Consider the following 27,936-nt stretch of genomic DNA (forward strand, 5'->3'; position numbering starts at 1 on the left):
ATGGGAGCAATGACAGGTACTACCTCTATCTCGAACTCAATTTCTCTTTCTGGAGGTAGGGATGGCAATTCTTTTGGGAACACCTCAGGGTATTCTTTTACTACGGGTATCTCTTCTAACTGGGTCTTAACATCCTAATTCTCTACTACATATGCTAGATATCCTACACATCTCTTAGCCAAGAGGTGAGAGGCCCGGAGGGCAGAGATAATGTGTAAAAGAGAAGTATCTCTAATGCCCTCAAAGTGTACTTCCACTTGATCCGAACGTTCAAAGGTCACCATCTTTCAATGGCAGTTGACGGTGGCATGATGTGTAAACAACCAATCCATGCCTAGAATTACATCAAAGTTTCGAATATCTAGGTGGATCAGGTCTACTGGCAGGCCACACCCATCAATTGTAATCTTACATTGTTTATATACTTTATCAGTTTTAATACAGTCTCCCATAGGTGTGCATACTATTAAAGTGTAATTAAGACATGCAGGTGCTGCATTTAAGTAACGATAAAAATGGGGTGAAATAAATGAATGATTGGATCCAGCGTCGATTAAGACTTTAGTACTAATATCACAAATTGAGAGTATACCTCTGATCCTGGAGGTGGATGCCTTAGCCTCTTGCCCAGTGAGTGTGAACACTCGTCCTTGGGTCTTCGGACGATCTGCGGTCTTCATCATTGGGCAGTCCTTCGCCTAGTGGCCAGGATTGCCGCATTTCAGACATTCATTCTTCTTTTAGTAGCATTCTGCTGCATTGTGGTTGCTTCTCCCACAATAAGTACAAATCAGGCATCGGTCATTGTCTGTGTTGCCCGAAAGACTCCTCGAAATTCTTGGGTTAGGTGGGTACGATCTCCCTTTGGCGTTTCTCCGAGAAGACTGTCAGGGTTTCTTCCCTAACTTTCCCGACGGCAATGCTTTCCTCTTTCCTTCCTCCCTTAACCGACGATCCTCGCAGCCTTTATCCATCTTCATAACATGGTCTACCATCGAGGTGTGCGACTTTATATTATCCGACATCACCCTACTCCTGATGTCTAGTCACAAGCCCCTCTCAAATTTATCTGCTTTTCATTCCTTGGTATTTATGATGAGGGACGCATACCTAGAGGGCTCTGCGAATCGAGTAGCGTATTACACAACAGTCATGCCCCGTGCTGGAGTTCAATGAATTCTACTTCCATGCTTTCTTTGACTGAATCAGGGAAGTACTTCTCATCAAACATTGTCAAGAAGTTTCCCAAGTGACCTCAGTCTCTATCTCTCACCAAGCCTGCCTTACTGAGTCCCACCAGTATTCGGCTTCCTGTTTCAGCATAAAGGCCCCAAGCCTAACGTTGCTCATCTGAGAAGTGTAACACCCCTAAGATCTTCTCTATCTATTTCTTCCACCTCTCAGCCTTCTCCACTCCTCCATGCCCCTTAAAGGTTAGGAGCGTCATTCTCCTAAACCTCTTCAAGAGGATATTGTCATTCTGCTTAGGCGTAGGGGTAGACTGGGTTGACATCGATTCCTTCATCATTTGGGTCATAGCCCCCAGAGTCTTGTACAACTCGACGAGCCTCAATATTTTCATTACTGGAACTCGCATTGTGGTTATGCACTCTTGGCATCCTTTAACGAACACCCAGTCACTTGTCTACCCCATATCTAAACTAAGGACTCTCGTAAACTTCCAAGGCCAAGAATCCTCTCCTAGCTACTCTGATACCATATATGTCATGACCCCGCCCCCGACCACCGTACCCAATACGGTGACGGGCGATCGAGCGCAGGTTCGTGAACCAATGTAACATTTGTCCCTCAGGTAGGAGTAGACTCAAGGCATTTATATTCAGAAATCGAGCAAACCATAGGAAAGACCTAAAACACTAACTCAACAAGTAGATCAACATAGGAAATTCCATACACCAAACATCCATAATATAAAAATCTTTTGAAATATTGCATTCAGTTCGGGGTATCTAGGCCCAATATTACATATATCCATCAAGAACAAAACAAAACCAGGGCCAAACAGCCCAGACATAAACAAGGTCTAAGCACCTTCTTCAAGAACACTAGCTTTGTCTTCCAACTCTGTACCTGCCACTATCAATCTACAAGGAGAGGAGAAATAATGGGATGAGTTATACAGCCCAGTAAGCAGGTATAGTGTTATGCATTTGTGGTGGTTCTATCCATATGGGGAAACAGTACAACTTATCAATATAAAGTCATAATTTAGCATATTTGCATATCAAGTCACGACAAAGACTATGAACATTTCATTTAAATGACAGTCATCACTAAATCACTGCGATCAGAGCCTTCAAATTGTGAAATCATAAATCATTCCATCATTATAATGTTAAACATTCCTTATGAAGAAAGTCAACCATTACCCATGTACTCCCTAAATCACCTACTCCCGCAGTAGAGGCCCTATCCATCAGGCTAAGCCAATCTCATTACTTAAGACCTCTACCATCACACAGGAGGGAGGGTAACATCACACAAGAGGGAGGGTAATGACAAGTGGTTATCCACTTCGTAATACCCTCAACACACTCACACAGACCCCAGCGGGCATTGGGGTTTCGATAGGCCCTTACCTTACAAGGCATCAATCACATATCATTTTATAAATCTAGGGTGAGACCCGTTATCGTCTCCCTTAACTAGTTTCTATCATTATTCAGGTTAAGGGATATGCTGACATCTCTTTCCTTACTACCGATGAGTGTCTCATCGCATAGCAGACAATATCATAGTAGCATCCACTCCTGGTGAGTGTCTCACCGTGTAGTGGCCAATATTAATGGAAACAGTGGCCATTCATCACAACATCATAACAGTACCCACTACCAGTGAGTGTCCCACCACGTAGTGGTCAATAACAATATAAGTAGTGTCCATTCATCGCATCATCATAATGGTATCCACTACTGGTGAGTGTCCCACCGTGTAGTGGTCAATAACAATGTAAGCAGTGGTCATTCATCGCATCATAATAGATGAAACATATTTCATCATAACGTCATAGTATTTAGCAAAAGACAAGCATTTCATACGCTATCACAGGGCATTTACACATAAGCTTTCTCAGTAGCATTTGGCATTCATTGTTAATTCATTTCATCACGCTCGTGGCCCCTTTTTCTCACAAAGTGCAGTTTACATGGCATCATTCACGTATCTTTATGGCATTCTCAAGGAATTTATCATATGGAATTCACAATTATCATATGTCAAACTAATTTAGCGTCGCATGATCATAGAATTACCCAACGGCAAACAATACTGACATGCCCCACTTGCGAGGGTGTAGCTCCCTATTTAACTAAAGTCTCAAGATGCCTCAAACATGAAACCTCAAGCTAATACATTGTTATTTACACAAAAGAAGAAATTTGGGTGCCATTTGATGGGTCAAAAGCTCAATACAAGGTGAGCATTAGTTGCTGGAAACTTCCCTGCAACAATGCGTAGTAACGTGTTTGCGCATTACAGGTCATAGCTCAAAATCCGTGGGGAGTATCAAAAATCTCAAAACATGCAACTTTAAGTACATTCATAAACCTTTCCAATGGCAGCAATTTCCAGGTTTTTGGACACCATTAACTAGGTCAAAAGCCTTGCTCAAAGAGGGCCACAGTTGCTGGAAAGAGCAGCAACTGTGAACAGTATCATGCCTCGACATTTAGGGCCATATCTTATTATCCATGCAAAATATTATCATGACATAAAGACTAAACTTGGAGTATACACACATATTTCATTTGGGAATGATTTTGTCCCATTTGGACACCATTTGGTCATCAAACATATAGATGTAAAACATTCACAATTCTTGTAAATTCATATTCTCGAGTCAATATGCTTTTGAAGAGCACTGAATATTTCTTAGCTAAGCTACACTTTGGGCTTGATAGTCCTGGCATTGAGAAGCACAAACTAAAAGTTCAACCTCATGTTAACCCATTCATACTTCACGTTTTCCTTTATATCATCCAATCCATTTCAATATTTTACAACAGTCATGGATGCATAAAGCTAAACCCACTTACATTGACTTCTTACGGTATCACATCACAAATCCTCACTCATGGCTATCACGAGCTTTCCTTGGCTTCACCAGTGGGCTGTCTTGAAAGGGGCAGTAATAAACTTCAAGAAAGAGGGAAAAGTTGAGAAAAATGGGAGAGACCCATTTTGACAAAGGCTTAAAAAGAGAGGGTGGTTGTAAAATATTGTGGCTGATGCAAGCACTCATTGCTCTGACGCATACGTGATGGCTCTAACATGTACAGAGGCTATATGTTTCACTAAGACACTCCCGGCGCTTCACGAACCAATGCTACTCTCTCCTTATCCAACCGACGTTGTTCCAACCGGCGCTACTCTCTCCTTATCCAACCAGCGCTGCTCCAACCGGCGCTGCTTTCTTCTCATCCAACCAGCACTGCTCCAATTGGTGCTACTCCAGCCGGTGCTGCTCTCTCCTTATCCAACTGGCTCTGCTCCAAACGGCATTGCTCCAATTGGTGCTACTCCAACCGGCGCTGCTCTCTCCTTATCCAACAGGTGCTACTCTCTCCTTATCCAATCAGCACTACTCCAACGGCACTGCTCTCTCCTTATCCAACCGGTGCTACTATCTTCTTATCCAACCGGTGGTACTCTCTCCTTATCCAACCGGCACTGCCCCAGCCGACACTACTCTCTTCTCATCCAACCGGCGCTGCTCCAACCAGCGCTACTCCAACCGACGCTGCTCTCTCCTTATCCAACCAGTGCTACTCCAACTGATGCTGCTCCAATAGGTTCTGCTCTCTTCTCATCCAACCGGCGCTACTCTCTCCTTTTCGAACCGATGCTGCTCCAACCAGTGCTACTCTCTCCTTTTCCAACCGATGCTGCTCCAACCGACGCTACTCCAGCTGGGGCTACTCTCTCCTTACACGATGATACTGGCTTGGGAGAAAATTACAGCCCTTACATCAGCTCAAGATGAACCCGCTGAAATGCACTTTTGACGTGCACTCAGAAAAATTGTTGGGGTTCATTTTCAGACAGTAAGAACTCGAAGTTGAGCCAGTCAAGATCATGGTTACTCAAGAAATGTTATCACCAACTACATTGCAAGAGCTACACTCCCTTCAAGGGCAGCTGGCTTATATTCGCATGTTCATCTCAAACCTCTCAGGCCTTTGTAAACCCTTTACGCACCTGTTAAAGAAAGATACCCCATTCGTGTGGGATCAAGCATGCCGAGCAGCACTTGATGACATCAAGCGATACTTACTCAACCCTCTAATCCTCTCTACACCAGTGTTGGGAAAACCTTTCATTCTATACGTCATCATGGTTAGGTGCCTTGATCTCACCCTCCTGATCAGGATGACCTGGTGGCACGTGTCTCGCGTTTCAGGAGAACCTAGGACTTGAGATCGCTCTCTCGAGAACCTTGCTCAAGAGCAAGGGCAGATATACCAACTGATGAGAGAGGAATTTAAGGTGGGTTCGAGACTTACTCGAGCTGGCTCGCATGAGCGCCATCTTAAATAATGAGGAAAGCCCCCCAGTTTTATAACTGGTTTGGAATTGCCTCCCTTGGCCTGTACTCTCATGTTTTTCCAATCACACACATACAGTTAATTTTACAAGACAAGTGGTATGAAGGGACCCCACCTCTATCTTTGAGCGAATGTTCACAAGCGTACACATCCAAAAGAAGAAAGGGTGAAAGGATAGATGAAAGAAGAAGAAAGAGATAGAATAGAGGAATGGGGAAGATAGGAATTTGACTAAGTGACTAGACTAACACAGTAGCTAGAGCAGCAAGTGATTGACCCGGTGTGGTAGCAAGAGGGGCACATCAACAGAAATACTACTAGATGCCAGAATGATCAACGGTCAGCCTGACACAATGGCTAGCTTATCGTGGCAGTAGGGTGGGCACGGTAACTAAGATCTGCTCAATGGCAATACTCCTAAACGACAAGACTGCCATGGCAGTGTTTGTCTTGGCCTCTCTTGGTCAAACGAATGAGAAAGAAGAAAGAAGAGAGAGAAAGAGAGGCTTGCACAGTACTATCGATGTCGTGCATGTGAGAAGAAGGAAGGAAAGAGAGAGGAAAAGAAGAAGAGAGAGGAGGTGAGAAATAAGAAAAAAAAGAGGGAAGAAGAAAGAATGAAGTGAGAGAAGGAAGAAGAAGAAAGAGAGAGAGAAGAGAGGAGAACATGGACGACGATGAGAGAAAAGATAGAAGAGAACATGGACAGTGATGAGCTTCTGCTGTCCATGATAGAGGAGAGAGAAGATAGAGAAAACATAGACGGCGATGAGCTTTTTCCATCTATGATAGAAGGGTAAGGAGAGAGAGAAAACATGGACGACGATGAGTTTCTACAGTCCATGACATATGAGTTAGAAGAGAGAGAAAACATGGACGATAATGAGCTTCTGTGGTCCATGATAGAGAAATAAGAAGAGAGAGAAAACATAGATAGTGATGAACTTCCACCGTCTATGACATACAAGTGAGAAGAGAGAGAAAACATGGACGACGATGAGCTTCCACCGTCCATGACATATGAGTAAGAAGAGAGAAACAACATGGTCAATGATGAGCTTCCATCGTCCATGACACAGGGTTAAGAAGAGAGAGAAAACATGGATGGCGATGAGCTTCCGTCGTCCATGACATGAGAGATAAGAAGAGAGAGAAGACATGGATGGTGATGAGCTTCCGTCGTCTATGACAGAGAAAGAAGAGGAGAGAAAAGACATGAATGGTGATGAGCTTCCACCGTTTGTGACAGAGAAAGAAGAGGAGAGAAAAAACATGGACGGTGATGAGTTTCCGTCGTCTATAACATAGAGGGAGACAAGGGAACTTTGATAGAGGCCCAGCCCGCCACTCGGGTTAAGGCTCGACTCACTGTTTATGTCCCAAAAGTAGGGAGACATCATGCCCTACGATAAGCTCCACCACGCATGAACAGAGAAGAGAGAGAACAGAGAAAGAAGGAAAGAGAGAAAAAAAAGAAAGGAAAGATAAAGATAGAGTAGAAAGTAAATAAAGAAGATCATAGAAGAAAAAGAAAAGAGAGATATAGATGAGGGGAGAGAGAAAGAGAGACGAGAGGAGGAGAAAGAGAGAAATGAGAGGCGAGAGAAATAGATAGATAAAAGGAGAGAGAAAGAGATAGCCGAGAGGAGAGAAAAAGAGAGAGGAGAGGAGAAAAGAGAAAATTACCTTCACCAAAGGTGTCAAACCTTTTATTCTCTCTCCTCTCTCTCTCTCCAAGAGACACCTACAGTTTCAATATGAAAAACTCTCAAATTTTATTGATGAGATTGAAATATCAAGGGTCCTTTAACAATTGTGTTTAACATGTACTTATAGAATTGGGCCCAAACATGGGTGTATGCTCAAAATCTACCTAAATTGATGATAATTACAATTTAATTGAATTAACGAAAAATATAAAATTGGGTACAAAAGGACTGTTTTGCCCCTACCCAACAATACATGCAATTCCAAAATAGTCCTTGCTGCTGCCCTAGAAATTGTGTGATCTTCCATGGATGATTCGCGGTTGCTCCAGCATCCGTTGGGCCGAAAGATGATTGCTTTCTTTTCGAGCTCAGAATGACGATCGATTTGATACCAACTTCGAGCCATGGATCGTGTTTTTAGGTAACGATCATGCGACTCTAAATTTGTATAGATCTTGAAAATTTACGATCAATAGTGTGCTTGTTCCTTGATTTTTTTCCTTTGGTTTCTTCATTGAATTGCACTGAGCATGCTGCCACGATCACGTTGCAACAAACGTCGCTCGATTTTGTGTCCGGACAAAGACTTGGTCGTCTTAGGTTTTTAGCGAGATCTTGAAATCCGACGGCCAGAATCTGCAGCAACTTTAATTCCTTCGTGTGTCAAATCCAATAGTTCATCATATGTAGGGTTTAGAATAGATATGGCCTTGGACCTTACATACATAATGCAATTGGTTTTGCGTCGATCGGGTGCGCGATCGTCGTGATATGGCCACTCGAGCGAGGCGTGCTGCTGCTAAACTTTTTGTAACTATCTTCACAAATCATCAACTTCTCTTTAGTTTTTCTCCCTGCTCGAGTATCTTCATGTCTCGTACAACATATCAAAACTCTCGTCTTGATAAGATGAACATGCTCACCAATTTTGAGAGCGATCCGACCCAGAACGAGTGAGATACGAATCTTCGAAGTTGATGCTCGGGACTGTGCACACCAGTCTCCTTTAATGGAGATTTGTGTAGGGAAGACGCACGGGAATAGTGTGTGGCCTACCCCTTTTTATTGTTTTACCCATAACTTTGTCCTAAAATGTCCATTTAAGCCGAAACTTGACCCTTAGGGTTTTCAACCGTGCTGGATCCAATGGTGGTGGTCTCACAGCTATTTGACGCATTGAAAATAAAGTTCTAGTTACGGGGACCGTTTTAGGGTGCTAGAGGCTGATTTTTTTTAAAATTATTTCTTTGTTTACACTGCCTTATGTCAAATTGAGACGAAACTTGACAGGTGGCCTTTTGGAGTGCTTAGGATTCTGACCTGTTCTGGGGCAATTCTAAGACTATCAGGAGTTTCTCATGACATGCTCATGCTTGTCAGGACGCCTTGCTAAGTGGACATTATTGCTGATCGAATTCAACATCACATACACACCAGAAAAGGTCATCAAGGGTCAAGCCCTGACTGATTTTCTCGTAGCACATCTGGTACCGGCAGAGTCACCTTTATCAAGTGACCTCCCTAATGAAGAACTATTATGTGCACAACTTGCTCATGCTTGGGAGATGTATTTCGACGGAGCCTTCCAATCTGATCGAGGAGGCATCGGAGTGGTATTCATGACTTCAAAAGGAGAGGTACTTCCTCTGTCCTTCTCGCTCACCGACGCCAGTTCTCATAACAAGGAAAAATATCAGGCCCTTATAATTGGGTTGAAAATATCCTTTGATTTAGACTTGGAACAAGTCAATATCTATGGTGATTCTGAGTTGGTTATTCAACAGCTTAAGGGGATCTATGTCGTGAGAAAAGATACCCTCAAGCCCAATTATGATACTGTAAATTTTTATATCGCTCAATTTGAGGATGTTTCTTTAAGTCACATCCCGAGGAGGTTGAATTCATAGACTGATGCACTCGCAAAGCATGGAGCAACCATTCAACAGTCTTCATCAGGGCCAACGCTCGTTTGGGTGGCAAAATGGAGACACATTGAACTAAGAACTGATGTTGACGCAGATGATGAAAGAGTCCTCTTTCCCCAGTGCTCGCCTTACCCATTTGGGCACTTCTAGCAGCCAAAGATGTCATTAAAGCTGAGCAAGAAATGGCTCAAAGTTAGGGAGCTGATATTCAAAAACAGGAACCAGAGTTCTTCGATCCAATGTGTGCAGAAATTGAGCAGGTGGAAGATTGGAGAGAGTCAATCATCAATTTCATAAGGCATGGTAGACTGCTTGAAGATAGTACTGAGCGCAATAATCTGCATCGGATGTCTATCAAGTACACCCTTATTGAAGGGGATGCTCTCTTCCGCCGATCTTTTGACGAAATTCTTCTCAGATGTGTAGACGTGCAAGAAGCAAATAAGGTGTTGGAAGAAGTACACTCAGGCATCTATGGATTGCATCAGTTCAGCCCTAAGCTTTATGAACTGATACGTAGATTAGGGTATTATTGGCCTTCGATGGCTGCTGATTCCTTAAACTACACCAAGAAGTGCCAGGTATGCCAAATGCACTCGAGCCTTATTCGTCAGCCTCCGAAGCCTCTACATCATACAGTGGCATTGAGGCCCTATTCACAATGGGGAATGGACATTATAGGACCTATAGATCCTCCTTCTACAATGGGCCATGTCTTCATTTTAAGAACTACAGATTATTTTTCCAAGTGGGCTGAAGCGGATCCCCTTAAGCAAGTCCCGGGGGCTGCAGTTGCTAATTTTGTGTGGCATCATATCATATACCGGTTTGGGGTGCCTGACTGGACTATATCTAATAACCGCCCTCACTTCAAAAATCATCACAATGATTGCTTGATTAACCGATTTGGTTTCGAGTGGAAGTACTCAATTATGTACCACCCTTGGGCGAATGGCTTAGCCGAGGCTTTCAATAAAACCCTATTCAATGTTTTAAGGAAGTCAGTATCAAAGTCGAAAAAGAACTGACATGATTCCTAAAGCATTGTGAGCCTATCGCACCACCACATGAAATGTGATTGATTCCACTCCTTATTCCTTGGTTTGAGGGCAAAGCAGTCTTACACCTCGAGATTCAACTACCCTCGTTATGGGTTTCCATGCATCAAAGGCTATCTAAAGATGAGAAAGCTTCGGTATCAAGAATTAGATGCACTTGATGAAAAAAGGCTCGAAGCTCAGCAGAATCTCAAACTCAACCAGGGAAGAATGAAGAGGGCCTTTGACAAGTAAGTCAAGGTCCGCTCATTTGCTCATGAAGATCTGGTTCTCGCTGTCACAAGGACGATCATTATCCATGGGCGGCGCAAAGGGAAGTTTGAATCTAAATGGGAAGGCCCCTTCATAATCAAGAAATTCTCGCCAAATGGGGCTTACATACTGGCATATCCTGATAGAGAGGAGGCGATGCCCCCTATCAATGGGCGATACCTAAACAAATAATATCCTTGATACACTCTCAAAACACTTAATACATGGAAAGAAGGAAATACGAATAAAAAGAAGAAAAAAAGAGGGAAAGAAAAGGAGCAAGACAGTTTGAAAAAAATTTAAACTCTTTTGCATTGGTTACAAGCCAAAAAGCCCATGATTAGAGAGGTTACAAATCTATTTTGCAGTATTGCTCTTGCATCAGAGAAAAAGAGAGTAGTTGTGCTGAAGCGTGGCTCTTGCATCTGAGGAAAAGAAGTCTGGTTAGGTGCTTCGATCTCGCCCTACGTATTTATATGATTTGGCAACATGTATCTTGGGTTTCTAGTGAACCCGACACTTAAGATCACTCTCTCAGAAACCTTTCTCAAAAGTAAGGGCAGGTACACCAACCGATGAGAGAGCAATTTAAGGTGGGTTTGGGACTTACTCGAGCTGCCTCGCGTGGGTGCCCTCCTAAATCACGAAGAAAGCCCCCAAGCTGCTATAGCTGGTTTGGAATTGCCTCCCTTGACCTGTGATCACCATGTTTTCTGTACAACGCTAGTATGGTTAATTTGCAAGACAAGTGGGTCGAACGGCCCACCCTTGTCTTAGAGCAACACACATTCGCATGGCTAAGAATGTGAGAAGTTAGAGTGATGAAGTGGAAAGTTCAAATAAAGATAGAAAAGAGAAGAGAACTTGATGAAGAGGCGAGACTAATGTGACAGCTGGACACTTACCGACTCGGAGTGGTACTCGGGACTATCGTGACGACAATACTACTGAAAACTGAGGCCGATATGGTAGTGCTAAGCCAAGTTTACCCTCAGTCAAGTGAGAAGAGAAAAGAAAGAAGAGAAGAAAATGAAATGAAGAGAGAGAAAGTAAGACTACGAAGAGGGTGAAGAATCCAAACGGCAGTGGGCCTCACCGTTAGCATCATGAGAAGACACCAAGTCCCTTACAAGCGGCGATGGCTTCTGGTGAGGCTCACGGTGATAGCTCCCGTGATGCGCACGGTGCTAGATGTGGGACATGAGAGAAACCCACGGATGGATAGAAGCATCACTGTTGGCAACGTAAGAAGGCCACACTTCTCTTGCGAACGGCGATAGCTTCTCGTAACGTGCACGGTAATAACTTCTCATGGGTCACGCAGTGATTGCCTCTTTTGGAGCACACGGCGATAGGTGTGGGGCACAAGGGAAGCTTACACACAGCAATAGATGCAGAGAGGCATGGAAGGAGCCTGCGCATGACAATGGACACCGAGCAAACGGAAGAAGCCTGCGCACGACGACGATAGACGCCAAGCGCAAAAGAAAAGCTTGCAGATGATGATGACTATTGCCACGACCCTTCGCGGATGGCAATGGACATCGCCGCTTGTAATAGTCACATGGCAGGGTAAAGCCCCCGCGAACGACAATAAGCATCGCTACCCGTGTTTCTCACTGAGATTTCGAGGACACACCTATGGACACCGATGAGCAACGCCATCTGTAAAACTCGTCGAGAGATAGAGACACAACAACAGAAGGGGAAAAGGAGTTCGCGCATGGCAGTGCCATCGCCATGCATGACCTGTGAAACCATAGGAACAAGAAAAAGAAGTGAAGAAAGAGGCATGCATGGCACTGCCACTGCTGTGTACGGCCTCTGAGGGAGGCTCAAATGAAGAAGGAGAAGAAGAAAGAAAAGAAGAGAGAGAATGTTTACCTTGAGCCTAAGGGTACCGATCCAAAATTTTCTCTCTCCTTAGTCTCTCCCTCCAAACGTGACCCAACGATGAGAAGGAAAGGGAATTCTATTGAGTAAAAGTTCTCCTTTGTGAAGGGTTTCAAGCCTTTTTTGTGTACAATGATGGTATGTGATATATATAGAAGTGTGCCCAAACATGGGTGGATGATCAAAATTAAACCTAATTACTAAATATTACGATTTAACTGAATTAAAAGAAATTAGAAAATAGGGTGCAAAATGACATATTTGCCCCTTTCTAATAAGTTGTGGAATTCTAAGACAGTCCCCTTGTTGCCCTAGAATGTGCATGATTTTTTATGGATGATCCGAGGTCGTTCAGATGCCCGTCTGATCGAAAGATAGTTGTTTTCTTGTAGGGCTTGGCATGGCAATCGATTTGATACCAACTTCGAGCCATGGGTCATGTTTTTAGGGCACGATTATGTGACTTGAAATTTGAATGACTATTGAAACTTTGGATCGATTGTATCCTCATTCCTTGATGTTTTTCTATGATTTCTTTGGACACTGAACATGCCGTCACGATCGCTGAGCAACAAACGCAGCTCGATTCCGTGCCCGGATGAAGATTTTGTAACTTTGAAATATTAGCCAGAATCTCGAATTCCAGCGATGGAATTTGCAATCACTTTTTCACCTTCATGTGCGGAATCCGACCGTTCATCATGTATGGGGTTCGAACTAAAGATAGCCCTAGACTTATGCACGCGATGGAATTGCTTTCATGTCAATCAGGCTCGCGAACGGCATGATTTGGCGGCTTGAGTGAGGCACGATGCTACCGCTTTTTTTCTGCAATTTCTTCATGGATCAGCGACTTCTCTCTAGCTTTTCTTCTCTCTTGGGCGTCGTCGTAAGGCATGTCACATATTGAAACGCTAGTCTCGACGAGACGAACACCCTCCATCTAGTTTGAGCACGATCTGATATTGGACGAGGGAGATATAAGCATCGAAAGTCACTAGTCGTGACTTCCCTTTTAATGGAGTTGAGTTGCAGGGTGGCCGCACGAAAATAGTGTGCAGCTCCTCCTATTTCGCTCCTTCACCTATAACTTCTTCTTGGGATGTCCGTTCAAGCTGAAATGTGACCCCAAGTGGTTTTCATCTGTGCCGGATCCAATGGTCGTGGTTCCATAGAAAATTGAAATATGTAAAATATAGTTCTAGTTATAGGGTCCATTTTAGGGTGCTAGAGGCTAATTCTGTCAAAATTGTTTCTCAGTCTGCACTACCTTAAACATGTCGAAAAGTGACAAAAGTTGGAAAGAGACTTTTGAGAGTCCTTATGAATATCTTGATCAGTTTTGGGGCTATTCTGAGATTGTCAAAATTTCCACTGTTTTGTCAGGATTTATTGACCGCAGGACCAAGGTGCTAAAAAATTTCTTCAAATAGATTGCACTGCCGAATTTTGTTCTTCAAGAGAAACGAGAGGGATAACATTTGAAAAGGATGCTTAAACATTTGGATGCAATGTATAGGTCCATCCGTGGAGACTTTAGAGGGAGAAGAGACTTTTGAAGGATCTTGTCGAAGTCGTAACCCTCGAGGGACTATTCGTGATTCTGACAGCTTTAAGATTTTATAGGGACCTCATTGGTCAGAATCGGGCCTACTGAATGCCAAGTGCTATGAACCTTTGATTGGCATTGTTTGTTGCTGCACCAGGTTTGCTTTTGATGATCAGGGTATCTCTGTAGGTCTTGTCTAACGGGTTCCAGTCAAGGGCTTTTGACCTATCCCAAAAGTCTGCACCTATCGGCTAGAGGGAATTCTCGAGAGGAGGCCTCGTGGTCCCCATTCTATTGGGTCTTATAGAAAATCTGGGCATGTCTAAGGAAGGTTTTAGGCGAGGTGATCTCATGGCGAAACATTACTCTGAAGTCTCTGGCTGGTTAGGCCCTGGCTTCGTTAGATCTTTTGCATTTTGGAGGGATCTTTCGGTCATCATCCTCACCCTCAAGGACTCTTGTCGTTTTTTTTAAGTGAAGTGTGGGAGATCTTATGAGGCTCTCACTCCCTGATGAGTCATTTTGTGTTGTGATTAGATGCCTGCAGTTGAGGATTTTAAGTAGACCTCGCCAGCCAGGACTATGATTGTTTGGCAATTAGGTGTCGGCTAAGGCTGTGGTGCTGCGTCAACCTGTTTTGTTGATCCAAGCGCCCTTTTGTGGGTTTTTACTTGAACAGGGGAAGTGGTGCCATGAAGTTGGTTTTCACCAGCTTCCTTGATTTTCGGGCTCTTTTACCCATGACCTCATGTCCACCCTTTTCATTTGTTTTTGCTCACGATGCCCTTTAGGGTTTTCACCATTCCTGGGTTTTTGTTTTACAAAACTCTTTTACTCATGGTTTCGTGACCATACCCGCCCATCATTTTTACTCATGGTGTTCCCTTATCTAGGTTTATACCGTGCCCCTTTTTTTGTTGTGAAGGCATGTTTAAGGTCATGCCTTCGAGACTTGTGTGAAGTCTTTTAACGTCATGCGACAAGGACGTGCACTATAGTTTAGGGTCATACACCTGGACTAGAGTGGTGAAGAATGGAAGTCTATGGAGGCCATAGAGTGAGTAAGGTGATGGTCTTGACTCACTTTGGGGAGATGGCATGAGACTACCTATGAAAGATGGAAGGCGTATGAATGGTGGGTGACAAATGGTGACCCATTATCTGATAATGAGTATGGATGGAGAGATGGTTTGTCATCTTTGTGAGCATGGGTGAGACTCACTAGAAAATGATGAATAGCGGTAGTGAAGTGAATGGGTTCACTAGGGAAGCAATGAAGGTGGTGCACGCACACGCATGGGTCGGTTAGGGAAAGCTTACATGAAAAAGCACGTAAAGGGGGTGTGCACTTATGTTGGGACATCTTTGAGGTCATGCCTCAGGGACTTGAGCAAAGCAATTTAATGTCATGCGGCCAAGATATGCAATATGGTTTAAGGTCATATAGCTTAGACTATGTTTATGCAGTTTAAAGTCATACAACTAGGACCATGTAGTTTAAGGTTGTGCAACTAGACCTCTGCTACAGTTTAAGGTCATATAGTTTGGACCGTGATGCTGAGCCTTTTACTGTGATGTAGCTAGGACATAGACTATGGTTTATGGTCTTATAGTTTAGACCGTGGCTATGTAGTTTAAAGTCATGCAGCTAGCACTAGGAAGTTTAAGGTCGTGCAACTAGACCTTCGCTACATTTTCAGGCCATATAGTTTGGACCGTGCTTATGCAGTTTAAAGTCATGCAGTGCAAACCATCGCTGTGCAGTTTGAGGTCATACAGCACGGACCATGGCTATGCAGTTTAAGGTCATGCAGCACAGACCACGGCTGTGCAGTTTAAGGTCATGTAGCATGGACTAAGACTGTGCAGTTTAAGGTCATGCAGCATGGACCACAACTGTGCAGTTTAAGCTCATGCAACATGGACCACGGCTGTGCAGTTTAAGGTCATGCAGCATGAACCACGGTGTGGGTCACCATGTATGTGAAGCTGCATGGGGAACAAGTTTGTGGATAGAAATCTGACTCCCTAGGAATAAAGATAGTTGCGGCTGTACACAAGAAGAGAGATTTAAATGAAGATGGTGGCCCTACCAGGAGTGGCGAGCGGAAGAGGACTTCACAGGGGATTAAGAGGGTAAGTGTGACTCCCTGGGGATGATGAGCAATAGTATACATGTAACTCTGCTGAGAATGACAAGCCAGAGTATAGATGCTACCCCACTGGGGGTAGTGGATAGCAATAGGGTGTGACTCCTACTGGGGTGTTGGTGTGAGACAGACCCACTGGGGATTGAAGGGGTAAGCATGACTCCCTTTTTCTTTTTCATACACCTAACTTTACTGGGGATGTTGAGTAATAGTATGCCTGTAACTCTAGTGAGAATGACAGGACAGAGTACAGATACAACCCCACTAGGGGTAGTGGGTCGCAATAGGGTGTGATTCTTACTAAGGTGTTAGTGTGAGACAGACCCACTGGGGATTGAAGGGGTAAGCATGACTCCCTTTTTCTTTTTCTTACGCCTAACTCCATTAGGGATGTTGATGGAATACACCTAGTGAAGGGGTGCATCCATTTCATAGTTTAACGTCATGCGTGTGGACTATTTGTCATGATGTTTATCTTTTTACTACAGGGACGTGTGTTACAGTTTTTAAGCTCTTAGTGCTCAGACCATGGCTATGCAGTTTAAAGTCATGCGGCTAGGACCATGCAATTTAAGGTCGTGCAACTAGACCTTCGCTAAAGTTTAAGGTCATGTAGTTTAGACCATGCGGTTTAAGGTCGTACAACTAGATCATGGATGTGCAGTTTAAGGTCATGCAACCAAGACCAAGGCTGTGCAGTTTAAGGTCATGCAGCATTGACCATGCAGTTTAAGGTCATGCAACTAGACCTTTGCTACCGTTGAAGGTCATGTAGTTTAGACCATGCGGTTTAAGGTCGTGCAACTAGACCGTGGCTGTGCAGTTTAGGCTTATGCGGCCAGAACCAAGGCTGTGTAGTTTAAGTTCATGTGGCATGGACCATTTTGTGGGGAGAATGTGACTCTAAGGGGAATAAAGTCGTAATTGGGGACTCGACTCCCAGAGGAGTGAGGCTGGGGTGCCGGGAATGAACTTCCTGGGGATGATGCAGGATGAAGGTCCAGATGGGAGTGCCATGGCATGTGCTCGGTGCTAAGTTATGGATGGCATTCGCGGTGTTAAGCTCTTGATGAGGAGCGTGAGACGTTATTGGTGAGGCGCATGGCGTTAACTCCTGATGGGCACGCAGCGATAGCCCTTAAAGAAGTTCACGATGATGGCCTTTAGCGAGGGAGCGCGGCGATGGACCTTGATGAAGGCGTGCGATAGCATCTTACACAGCGCACAGTGATTGCCTCTAAGTGAAGCGTGCGGCGATAGCCCTTGACGAAGGCGCGCAGCGATAGCCTCTGGGTGAAGCACGAGGCGATAGCCCTTGACCAAGGCACACACCGATAACATCTTACACAATGCATGACGATAACCCTTTCGAGCCTCGGGCTTAACCCGCTCCAGCCTTGTGTTATTACTGTCAGAAGCTAGGGACTAGAGCGTCATTTCAAACTTGTGAGGGGCAGTTTGTGGCACTACTGAGTGTAAAATGGGGAAAACCTCATTTTACTGTTTTACTAAAGGGTAAAACATTCGAAGAGAGTTCTAGAGAGAGAGAAAGAGAGCTGGAGTTTTCTTCGAGAGTTTCCTGGCTAGAGTTTTTCCAGCCAAAATTTCCAACGGACAGGCCTTCAGGAAATTTTCTGACGAGCTTCAGCTGGTCGTGGACCTTTGCGGCATGCTTGTGGGAGTTTTTGAAAGGTTCCAAGGCTCTCCTGAGCAGGGAAAAGGGGCTTCTCAAGGGCTCACCAAGACCTTTCTGGTGAAGCTGCAAGAATCGTAGTGGTGTTTTGTTGGAGATGAGGTACTTTTCTAATAGTCTCGAGGATGAAGGGGAGGTTGCAGAGAAGTTAGGGGAGTTGAGAGTCCTCTGGTTATCGGAAGAAGAAGGACGAGTAGAAGTGAGCTCACCAGAAAACTTGGTGGAATTCTAGTGAATTAGCAGCGAACTGCTGAAGTGCGAAAACAAGGAGAAGGGAAATCCGCAGGGTCACAAGGAAGCTTTCTGGGGATTTCGATGGTTTTTTTTATTTTCTCAGCTATTGAAAAGGGAAAAGAACAGGATCAGGGGATGTAATGACCCAAAATTTTCCCAGCTGAGGAGAAGAGACCAGCGCCAGTTGGAGTTGTGTGGATAGGCCACACCCGATTGAAGTTGTATGGAGAGGCCAGTGTCGGTTAGAGTTTTGTGGAGAGGTCAGCACCGGTTGGAGTTGTGTGGATAGGCCAGCACTGGTTAGAGTTGTGTGGAGAGGCCAGCGCCGGTTGGAGTCGGTTGGAGTTGTGTGGAGAGGCCAGCGCCGGTTGGAGTCGGATGGAGTTGTGTGGAGAGGCCAGCGCCAGTCAAAGTTGTGTGGATAGGCTAATGCCGGTTGGAGTTATGTGTAGAGGCCAGTGCCAGTTGGAGTTGTATGGATAGGCCAGCGCCGATTGGAGTTGTGTGAAGGGGCTAGCACCGGTTGGAGTTGTGTGTAGAGGCCAACGTCAATTAGAGTTGTATGGATAGGCCAGTGCCAGTTGGAGTTGTGTGGAGAGGCTAACACCGGTTGGAGTTGTCTGGAGTGGCTAATATTGGTTGGAGGAGGAGGCCTTCACCGGTTGGAGTTGTGTGAAGAGGCCAGCGGCGGTTAAGTTGACCAACGTCGATTGAGAAGTTCAACACAAGCTGAAGTTATGGCCAGCGCCGGTTGAGAGGAGGAGAAGTGTATCAGCATCGATTGTCTTTCTTTGTTGAGGTGTAGCGCTGGTTGTGTGAGAAAGCGTAGCACCGATTGTAAAGAGAGATGGACCAGCGCAGGTTGTGTAATGTCACGCGTAAAGAGAGTCACTACCCTGCGTGAGTGGTTGAGTGCATGGTAGTCTAGGGAGCTCTCTCTCTCACACACACAATCCTTTCTTTTCTCATGCTTGTACCCATAATCAGTATGTCTTCATGCTTGTTCTCTCTCTCTCCTCATGTATGTCATTTATTTTTGCATGAATGACACTTGTCACTTGCTGCCCTTTTCTCTTTTTTAAATAGAGCCCTTTTCATCCCACTCAAGAGCTTTGGCCCCCCCTCTCTCCCACGTTTTGCACTCTCTCTCTCTCTCTCTCTCTCTCTCTCTCTCTCTCTCTCTCTCTCTCTCTCTCTCTCTCTCTCTCTCTCTCTCTCTCTCTCTCTCTCTCTCTCTCTCTCTCTCTCTCTCTCTCTTTCTCTCTCTCTCTCTCTCTGTCTCTCTCTCTCTCTCTCAAACACTTAGAGTTTTATGTTGGGGAGCTTGGAGAAGTGGCTGTGTGCAAGAGTTTTGGAGCAAGTTTAGAGCTCAAGGTAAGTAGATCATGTTATTGTGTATTTTAGTATGAAGTATAAATTGAATCATGAATCTAAGCATGTATGAAGAATGATTTAGGCATGAATAAATCTTGAAATTAAGCAAAATATTAGCATGAGATTGTATAGAAATTTGTGTGGAAGAATAGGATTTGCATGTATGTATTTGTGCTCTGTTTTTTCAGAAATTTAGGCTCCTTTGTATAAAATGATATGCATGCTTGTGATTTCTGTTGAGCTTATAAATTTTTGTGGTGATTATATTGTGAGTCTAATTTAAGCTAGAATTTGTTTCATGTGATTATCTTGTGTAGTTTAGAAGTTATGCTTTGTTCTTTGAGGTATGTTATGGCTGGACTGTGGAATTCCAGGGAGTATTGGGGTTTTTATAAAATGAATCAAAATTACTTCAAATCACCTCCATTGGAAAGCTTTATGAGTGTAGTTTGATTTTGATTCCTATATCTAAATGATACTCTTGATAGATTGGAAGATATGAAGTGAAAGGTGCATGAATGTCATTGTTATCGGACTATGGAAATTTCCAAGAACATAGCTTATGTTGTACTGAGACTTTGCTTGACCTATTGGAGTCTAAATGACATGAAATCATAGCCATTTGAAAGACGCATGACTCTATTGTGATGATTACGTTTTGATCTTTCTCTGATTCTTTATTTATGTAAAGTTATACTTCGAAACATGCCAGTAGATCATTGTAGACAGTTTTGGTAAAAACATAGAACTGATGTCTCTGATGTCAAGAGTTTTGAACAAACAAATGAGGTTCTATTTCTTCTAAACTACTGCCATTTGAAAAAAAATTTAATAAGCTTGAGATCACATTGTTAGCACTTTTGGAAATTCTCCCTAATTTGAGAGTTATATGACTAATTGTAACAATATGTCACTATGGACAGCTTTTATAAAACTCAGAATTTATGTCTCTATCGCCACTGATTTTGACTAGCCAAAAGCAGTCCATTTTCTTCCAAACCACTTCCATTTGAACGGTTCATGAGTAAGCTTTAATTCACATTTTGAGCACTTTTTGGAATTTCTTCTTGATTGTGAGTTATGAAGTAAATTTTAAAGATATGTCACTACCTTCACTGCACAGCAGATTTCAGATAAAATATTTTCATTCTTTTGGAACTTTTGAGGGGCCAAACAAGGTCCAATTGTTTTCAAACTACCCCGATTTGAAATATAAGAGGCAAATTGGTTTTGGAACCATCTTCAAACTCTAAATGGTTCAATGATTACGGCCCTAATGGTGTAAGCGCACGTCGTTGCCTTGATGGCAGGAAATTGAGCGGTAAGGCTTAACTGAAATAATGTCACTGTTACTAGAGTATTATCATTGTGATACTGTTAAAATGTGATGTTTCACACCCAAAATGTAATATTTCTACTATCCTGACAAGATACTGATATCATCATTATATTATATGTGAATGGATACCTATTGGGTGAATGATGGTATCATGATGCCTATGTGTTATATGTATGAGTACCTACTGTGTGAATGATGGTACCGTGCTACTTATGTGATATGCCAATGGATACCTGCTGTGTGAATGATGGCATCATGCAGCTTATGTATTCTATGAATGGGTACCTACTGTGTGAATGATGGTATCGTGCTGCTTATGTGATATGTGAATGGATACCTACTGTGTGAATGATGGTATCATGTTGCTTATGTGTTATGCATATGGGTACCTACTGCGTGAATGATGGTACCGTGTTGCTTATGTGATATGTGAATGGATACCTACTGTGTGAATGATGGTATCATGTTGCTTATGTGTTATGTGTATAAGTACCTACTGTGTGAATGATGGTACCGTGCTGCTTATGTGTTATGTGTGACGGTACCAACATATTGAGATATTGGCATGCTTTGAGTGTATTGCACGACCAACTGTGACGTGATGACATTTCTAATTATATGGGAATTTCTCAGCATGCCTTGTGCGTATCGCATTGCCTGGGTCATGTAACTTCTCATGAGGTGCGCATGAGGTGATAAGCTATGTGTGACTTCTCAACATGCTTTGAGCGTATTGCATTGCTTGAGATGTGTGAATGTTTAATATGAGTGGGCTCCGCTTTGAGAGTATTGCTGGGCTTGCTTGTGTGTTTGATGCCAGTAAGGTACTTGCCTTGGAGTGTAATGCATACCTAACTATGTGAGTGCTAAGGGATGAAAATATGCTTTATTATGAAATAAGAGTATGCTCCTTTGTGATAAGTATGTATATTGTAGAACATGTTCAGTTATAGATGAATGAGTAAGCTTGAGGAATGCATATGATGATACTCCTGAGGAAAGATCTTTCTAAACTTCTAATTCATATGATGTCCATTATCTGTACTAGGAATATGAATGATAATTACAACATTGAACAAATGTGAATTCTGATATCTTATATTATGCATGCTCTACCGTAAAAGCATCATCCTATAATTGTGATATAATTGTGATGCATGACTCTTGTTTTATGAGCATGGCTTAGAATCTTGATATGTGATGTGTGATAATACTTATAGGCAGGGAAGCATAATGTTGTGATCTACTTACTGGGCTTTTTACCTCATACCTTTGCTTCCACCCTTGTAGATTGACCGTTGCAGGTTGAGAGCGGTGGGAGGTGATCGTGTGGGGTGGATAGAAAGCCTGCGCTCGATGAGTGGATTCATGTTCTTGTGTAGTTCTTGTGTAGGTGTTTGTTAGTTGTCGGCCTTGCAGTTGTTGGCAGTTGTTGTTTGGTGAAGTTATGTATTTTGATGGCAGGCCAGCAGTGCCTTGAATGATTGTAGTATTCTGGATATCGTAGTTATGACCTTAGAGACTGTTTATGGATATGAATGGTTTTAATTTATCAAGCTTTTGTTATGTTTCTGGTGGAAGTGTTAGTTTTCTTTTGTGGTTTGCTTTTGATTCCGCCTATCATATGCGTTGAGCCACTTCCACCTGAGTGACGTTCGTGACTTCTGTGATCGCGATCCCGCACCCTGTCGCCCTCTGGTATGAGATGGTAGGGGGCAGGGGGCAGGGTCGTGACAGGGGGAGCTCCCGGTGGACAGAGGGAATTTTCAATGAAACCTGAAGTGCTGGGGGGGAGGCAAAAAATCGTGAGAAGGTGGACCATCGACGAGGACTGACGGTTGGGGAAATCAAAGACGTGTGGGAGTTAATGCCTCTTGAGAACTGGAAATAGTGGGAATCGAGGCCCCGTGAGGGCATGTGTGACATTAAGCCGCATGCAGCGCTGCCTTCATGCGTCTCTAGCCGCGCATGGTGATAGCCACGCTCGAGAGTATGCCACTCGCAGCGATAGTCTCACGTATCACTGGCTTGCCTGTGGTAATGGTAGCACACGCTAGTGGTCACCTGCGGTGTTGAGTCATAAACGGTGATGATCACGAGCGGTATTGAGTTGCCCGCAGCGATGACCATGGACGGCGATGCCTTGTAAGGGCCAAGGGTGATGGCAAATGAGAAGGCCCGGTCACTGTGGTCTATTGGAAGCCAAGTCCTCCAGCACAACAGTGAAGTCCGTGTTGTTTTGGAGGAAGGTAAGCCATCATGGGCCACTTCCTTGGAAGCTAGCCATGCCTTGTCAGATGAATTGAAGCTAACTTAGAAATGGTTGGGCTTCTTCTTTTTTATGGCTTATAACCATCCTCTTCAGTGGTTTTTCTTCTACTTCATGATGAGAGCATTTCGTTTTAGCCTGTAACCATACTCTTATCCTCAGATGAAAGGGTTTTGTAACCTCCCTAATAATAGCCTTTCGATTGTGGCTTCTAACTTTTTCTAATACAATGAAAGAAATGAACTTCCTATGAGTTGTTCCTCATCTTCATTTCTTTCTTTTTACTGCATGCACCACATTTTAGGGATATGTCAGGGATAGTACTTCTTTAAGTACCTTCCATTAATAGGGGGCATCGCCTCTCCTCCATCCGAGTTTGCCAGTATATAGGCCCCATTTGGTGTGACCTTTTTAATTATGAATGGACCTTCCCACTACTTTCCTTTACAGCGCCCATCCATGACAATCTGCCTCTTGACTGTTAAGACTAAATCTCTATGAGTGAATGAGCGAACCTTAACAGATTTGTCAAAGGCTCTCTCCATTCTCCCCTGATTGAGCTTGAGGTTCTACTAGGCCTCTAGTATTTTTTTGTCAAGGGCATCCAACTCCTGATAACGGAGCTTGACCTTCTCACCTTCGGTTAGCCCCTGGTGTATAGAGACATGGAGTTAAGGTATTTGAACTTCAAGGGGTAAAACTGCCTCACTTCCATAGACCAGTGAATAAGGGGTAGAGTTTGCAGCATTGCGAGTGGTGGTACGATAAGCCCACAGAGCCTCAAGCAGCTTTTCATGTCAATTCTGGCTTGACTATGCAACTGACTTCCGGAGCAACCCACACAGGGTTTTGTTGAATGCCTCAACTAAACCGTTGGCTCGAGGGTAGTACATGGTCAAGTATTTCCACTCGAAGTCTAACTGGTTGATTAGGGGATCAACATGATGGCTTCTGAATTGAGGACCATTATCAGAGATTATTTAGCCCAAAACCCTGAATCGGTAGATGATGTGGTGGCACACGAAGTTGGCCACAGTGGTCCCTGAAACTTGCTTGAGGGGGACCGCATCAGCCCACTTGGAAACGTTATCTGTTGCTGTTAGAATGAAGGCATGACCCAAAGAAAAAGGAGGATCAATGGGTCCTATGATATCCATACCCCACTGGGAAAAGGCCCATGATGTTACTGTAGGATGGAGAGGCTCTGGGGGATGATGAATGAGGCTTGAGTGCATTTGGCACACCTAGCATCTCTTAGCATAATTTTGGGCGTTGACCACCATTGAAGGCCAATAATAGCTGAGTCCATATAATAGCCGAGTCTATGTATGCGTTCATAGAGCTTAGGGCTGGACTAATGCAGTCCGCAGATACCTGAATGTACTTCTTCAAGTACTGTGCTTGCTTCTTGTGTATCGACACATCTGACGAGAATCTTTAAATGATCGATGAAAAAGAACACCCCCATCAAGGAGGGTGTACTTGGTAGACATCTGTCGTATACTTTTGTGTTTCGCTCGATCCTTAGGCCGCCTTCCATGCTTTACGAAATTCATGATAGGCTCCCTCTAGTCTTCCACTTGTTCTACCTCTACACACATCGGGTCGAAGAATTCAAGCTCTTGCTTCTCATCCTTGGATTCTTTTCCTCGGGATTTCATGTTCTTCCTTAATGACATGCTTGGAAGCGAGGAATGCTCTAAATGGATAAGGTGGGCATTCGAGGAAGATATCTCTTTCTTCATCTACATCAACTTCGGTCCTCAAGTCCACATGTCTCCATCCTGTGACCCAGATATGTGTGGGCCATGATGAAGATAATTAAATGGTAGCCTCGAGCTTTGAGAGCGCATCGGCCTGCGAGTTCAGCCTCTTAAGAATATGACTTAGAGAGAAATCATCGAACTAGGCCATGTAAGATTTGGCCGTGTCATGCTAAGGTTTGAGAGTATCCTTCCTGACGTCATAAATCCCTTTAAGCTGCCGGATGACTAGCTCAAAGTCACCGAAGATGTTTAGTTGTTCCAGGTGGTCTGGTTCCTGGGCGATCTCCAATCCGATTATGAGGGCTTGATATTCAGCTTCATTATGAGAAAATACCTCTGCAAGTAAGAAGGATAAAGGAATCATTCCACCGTCGGGAGTTATAAACATGACTTCGGCACCCCCTCTATCAGACTAGAATGCTCCATCGAAATACATCTCCCACGGCCGAGCTAGTACCCCACAGAAAACTTCTTCATCCAATAGTTCACTTGACAGGGGAGATTCCAGAGGGACTGGTGAGCAGCGAGAAAGTATGTTAGGGCTTGTCCTTTGACTGGCTTTTGTGATGCATACATGATGTCAAATTCCATCAACAATAACGCCCACTTGACCAGGCGTCCTGATAGGCATGTCCAGGTCATAAGGAACTTGACCGAGTCCACCTTTAAGATTAGTTTGACCTCGTGATCGAGCAAGTAATGGTGGAGCTTCTGAACCACAAAGATCAAGGTTAGGCACATCTTTTCGATGGGAGGGTAATTCTCCTCGGCTCCCTGCATCCTGGGACTGAGATAATATAGTGTTGTTTCCTTCCCCCCCATCATTGTTTTGTACTAGGAGTGCCCGGAGTGACTCATCAAGGGCAGTCACGTATAGGATGATAGGCCTTCCTAATACTGGCGTAGAGAGCACTGGAGGGTTCAACAAATACTGCTTAACATCATCGAGTGCAGCCTGGCACACCTCATCTCATATGAAGGGAGTGTCCTTCTTTAGCAGGTGTGAAAAGGACCTACATTGCCTTAAAAGGTTTGAGATGAACCTTCGAATGTAGGCTAGCTGTCCTTAGAGAGACCTCAGTTCAAGCAGGGTCGTAAGCGATGGCATATCCTAAATTGCCTTGATTTTGACCAGCTCGATCTCGAGCCCGCAGTACCTCACGATGAACCCTAAGAATTTTCCTGAGCATACACCAAAGGCACATTTCAAGGGGGTCATCTTGAGTTGGTGACACTGCAGCCATTCAAAAACCTTTTTAAGGTCTTGTACGTGAGCATCCTTTTTTTCAAATTTCACCACCAAGTCATCCACATAGCACTCGACCTCCTTGTGGATCATGTCCTTGAAGATGGTCATCATGGGATGCTGGTACATGGCGCTGGCGTCCTTCAACCCGAAAGGCATCACAATGTAGCAAAGGACACCTTTTGGGGTCAAGAACGCAGTGGCCTCCTCATCTTCTGGTGCCATCCTGATTTGATTATAACCAGAATATCCATTCATGAAGGAGAAGATTTGGCAATGAGATGTGGAATCAACAAGCATCCCGGTGAATGTCAAGGGGAAGTCATCCTTGGGGCAAGTGGTATTCAAGTCACGAAAGTCAATACAGACCCTAATTTAGCCATTCTTCTTCTTAACTGGGACAACATTTGCCAGCCATCTTGGGTATTTGACTTCACATATGAATCCAACTTACCTCAGCTTTTTCACCTCAGCATCGATCTACATCTCAAAGTCGGTTCTAAACCTTCTTGATTTCTGATTTATGGGTTTGACGATCAGATCAATACTGAGACGATGTATAGTGACTTGAGGGTCTAGACCAGGCATCTCATTTTAATGTCAGGCGAACACGCCCCTATTTGTTCGGAGGAGGGAAATATAACGTTCTTTCTCTTCTAGAGACATTTTTGTCGAGATGTAAGTTGGCCTTAGGTCGGCTTCATCCCCTAAGTTTATCTCTTCAAGCTCGTCAACCGTGGCCTAACTACCTTCTTCCCACTCGTTCGGAGCCTCTTACAATTATTAGTCTGGGGATTCAGGATGCTTCTCATCAACCTCGAGTGCGGAGACACATGATCTTGACATTTCTGCTTCTAGGAGGGGCCTAATGTGAGACAATTTCTAGTCCTTAGCTGGGCCAAGCAATGAAAGGGGCAACTTCGAACGGGGAGTCCATGACTTTGTGACTGGGGTCACTCGATACTTACCCCAAACTGGGTGACACTTCATGAACTTGAATCATATGACAGGCCTCGTGAGAATAGGAGCTTGAAGCTGTCTCGGTCTTGCCTTGGGTTGACAAGGCACCGGCGACCGTCAAGAATCTAGTTGCCGGGGCCAGTATCTTTCTTAGGTGCTTCCGCTGCAACCCACTAAGGCTGGTGCCTTCGAGCTCACTATTTAGAGTGTCAAAGTCTGGGCACTATCGAGCTACACTTGTGGAAGAAATAGAAGAGGAGGGAGAAGAAGAAGAGTTAGAATGCTCCGGGCAGCTTTTTACACCATCGTCGAAATTGGACGTGTGCAGGGGGTATTTTAGGTCTTACCCCGGCTTTGACCGTTGTAGGGTGCTTTAGCGTCGTCACCCATATTGAACGATTCCCAAGCTATTGATGACTCAGGGACGTCCATCTAATTGGATGACAGGATAAGTGAGTTGAGTCTAGGATGAAGTCTTGTAAGGTTGGCAGTGTAGGAAGGGGCCTGAGAAACTCTTCCTCGACTGATAACTGAGGGAGACAATTCCTTCGGCGAGTGGACCTAGGTGCCTTTCTCCTTTTGGATCCCTGAGGAGGGGTTTGGTTCACCCTATCGAGCTGATGAGTAGTCCTAGCTTGGTGGACTACCTCATGCTTCAGGGATTTAAGCTTACTTTGTCCATGGTAGACTTCCCAGGGCTGAGAGGTTGAGGGCTCTAAAGGGTCCGGTGCATGCTCATAAGGGACCTATAGCGGGATTCTTCTTGGATGGGAGTGACGGCTTGGAAGTGCTCTGGGAGAATGGCACAAATAACGCGGCCTTCATGTACCTTCTGAGTGACTATAGCTTCGAACTCGGAGCATTCCTTCAGCTCGTGGCCCCATACTTGGTGATATGGGCACCAGAGGTTTTTCGTACCCTAAGCAAGGCGCTTAGGTTGCCTGGCAGTGACTAG

General features: G+C 44.2%; 1 protein-coding gene across 1 annotated transcript; it reads left to right on the forward strand.

Moving 5' to 3' along the window:
• Positions 1 to 27,936, forward strand: LOC148783168 (uncharacterized). The gene is made up of 5 exons (XM_088859824.1): positions 1 to 16; positions 8,654 to 9,111; positions 9,417 to 10,120; positions 10,307 to 10,486; positions 27,669 to 27,936. Exons 1-5 carry the CDS (start codon positions 1 to 3, stop codon positions 27,934 to 27,936), a joined length of 1,626 nt encoding a protein of 541 aa, XP_088715950.1.

This window comes from Amborella trichopoda, chromosome 2 (assembly GCF_054954075.1).
Source record: "Amborella trichopoda isolate Santa Cruz 75 chromosome 2, AtrichopodaSantaCruz75HAP2 v2.0, whole genome shotgun sequence".
Taxonomy (NCBI): Eukaryota; Viridiplantae; Streptophyta; class Magnoliopsida; order Amborellales; family Amborellaceae; genus Amborella; species Amborella trichopoda.

Bases quoted from the DNA above. Each gene is read 5' to 3' on its own strand.
- LOC148783168 (XM_088859824.1), top strand. The intron at 9,112-9,416 runs GTAAATTTTTAT...ATTCAAAAACAG, and splicing joins TCAAGCCCAATTATGATACT to GAACCAGAGTTCTTCGATCC. The intron at 10,487-27,668 runs GTAAGTCAAGGT...TGTCCATGGTAG, and splicing joins ATGAAGAGGGCCTTTGACAA to ACTTCCCAGGGCTGAGAGGT.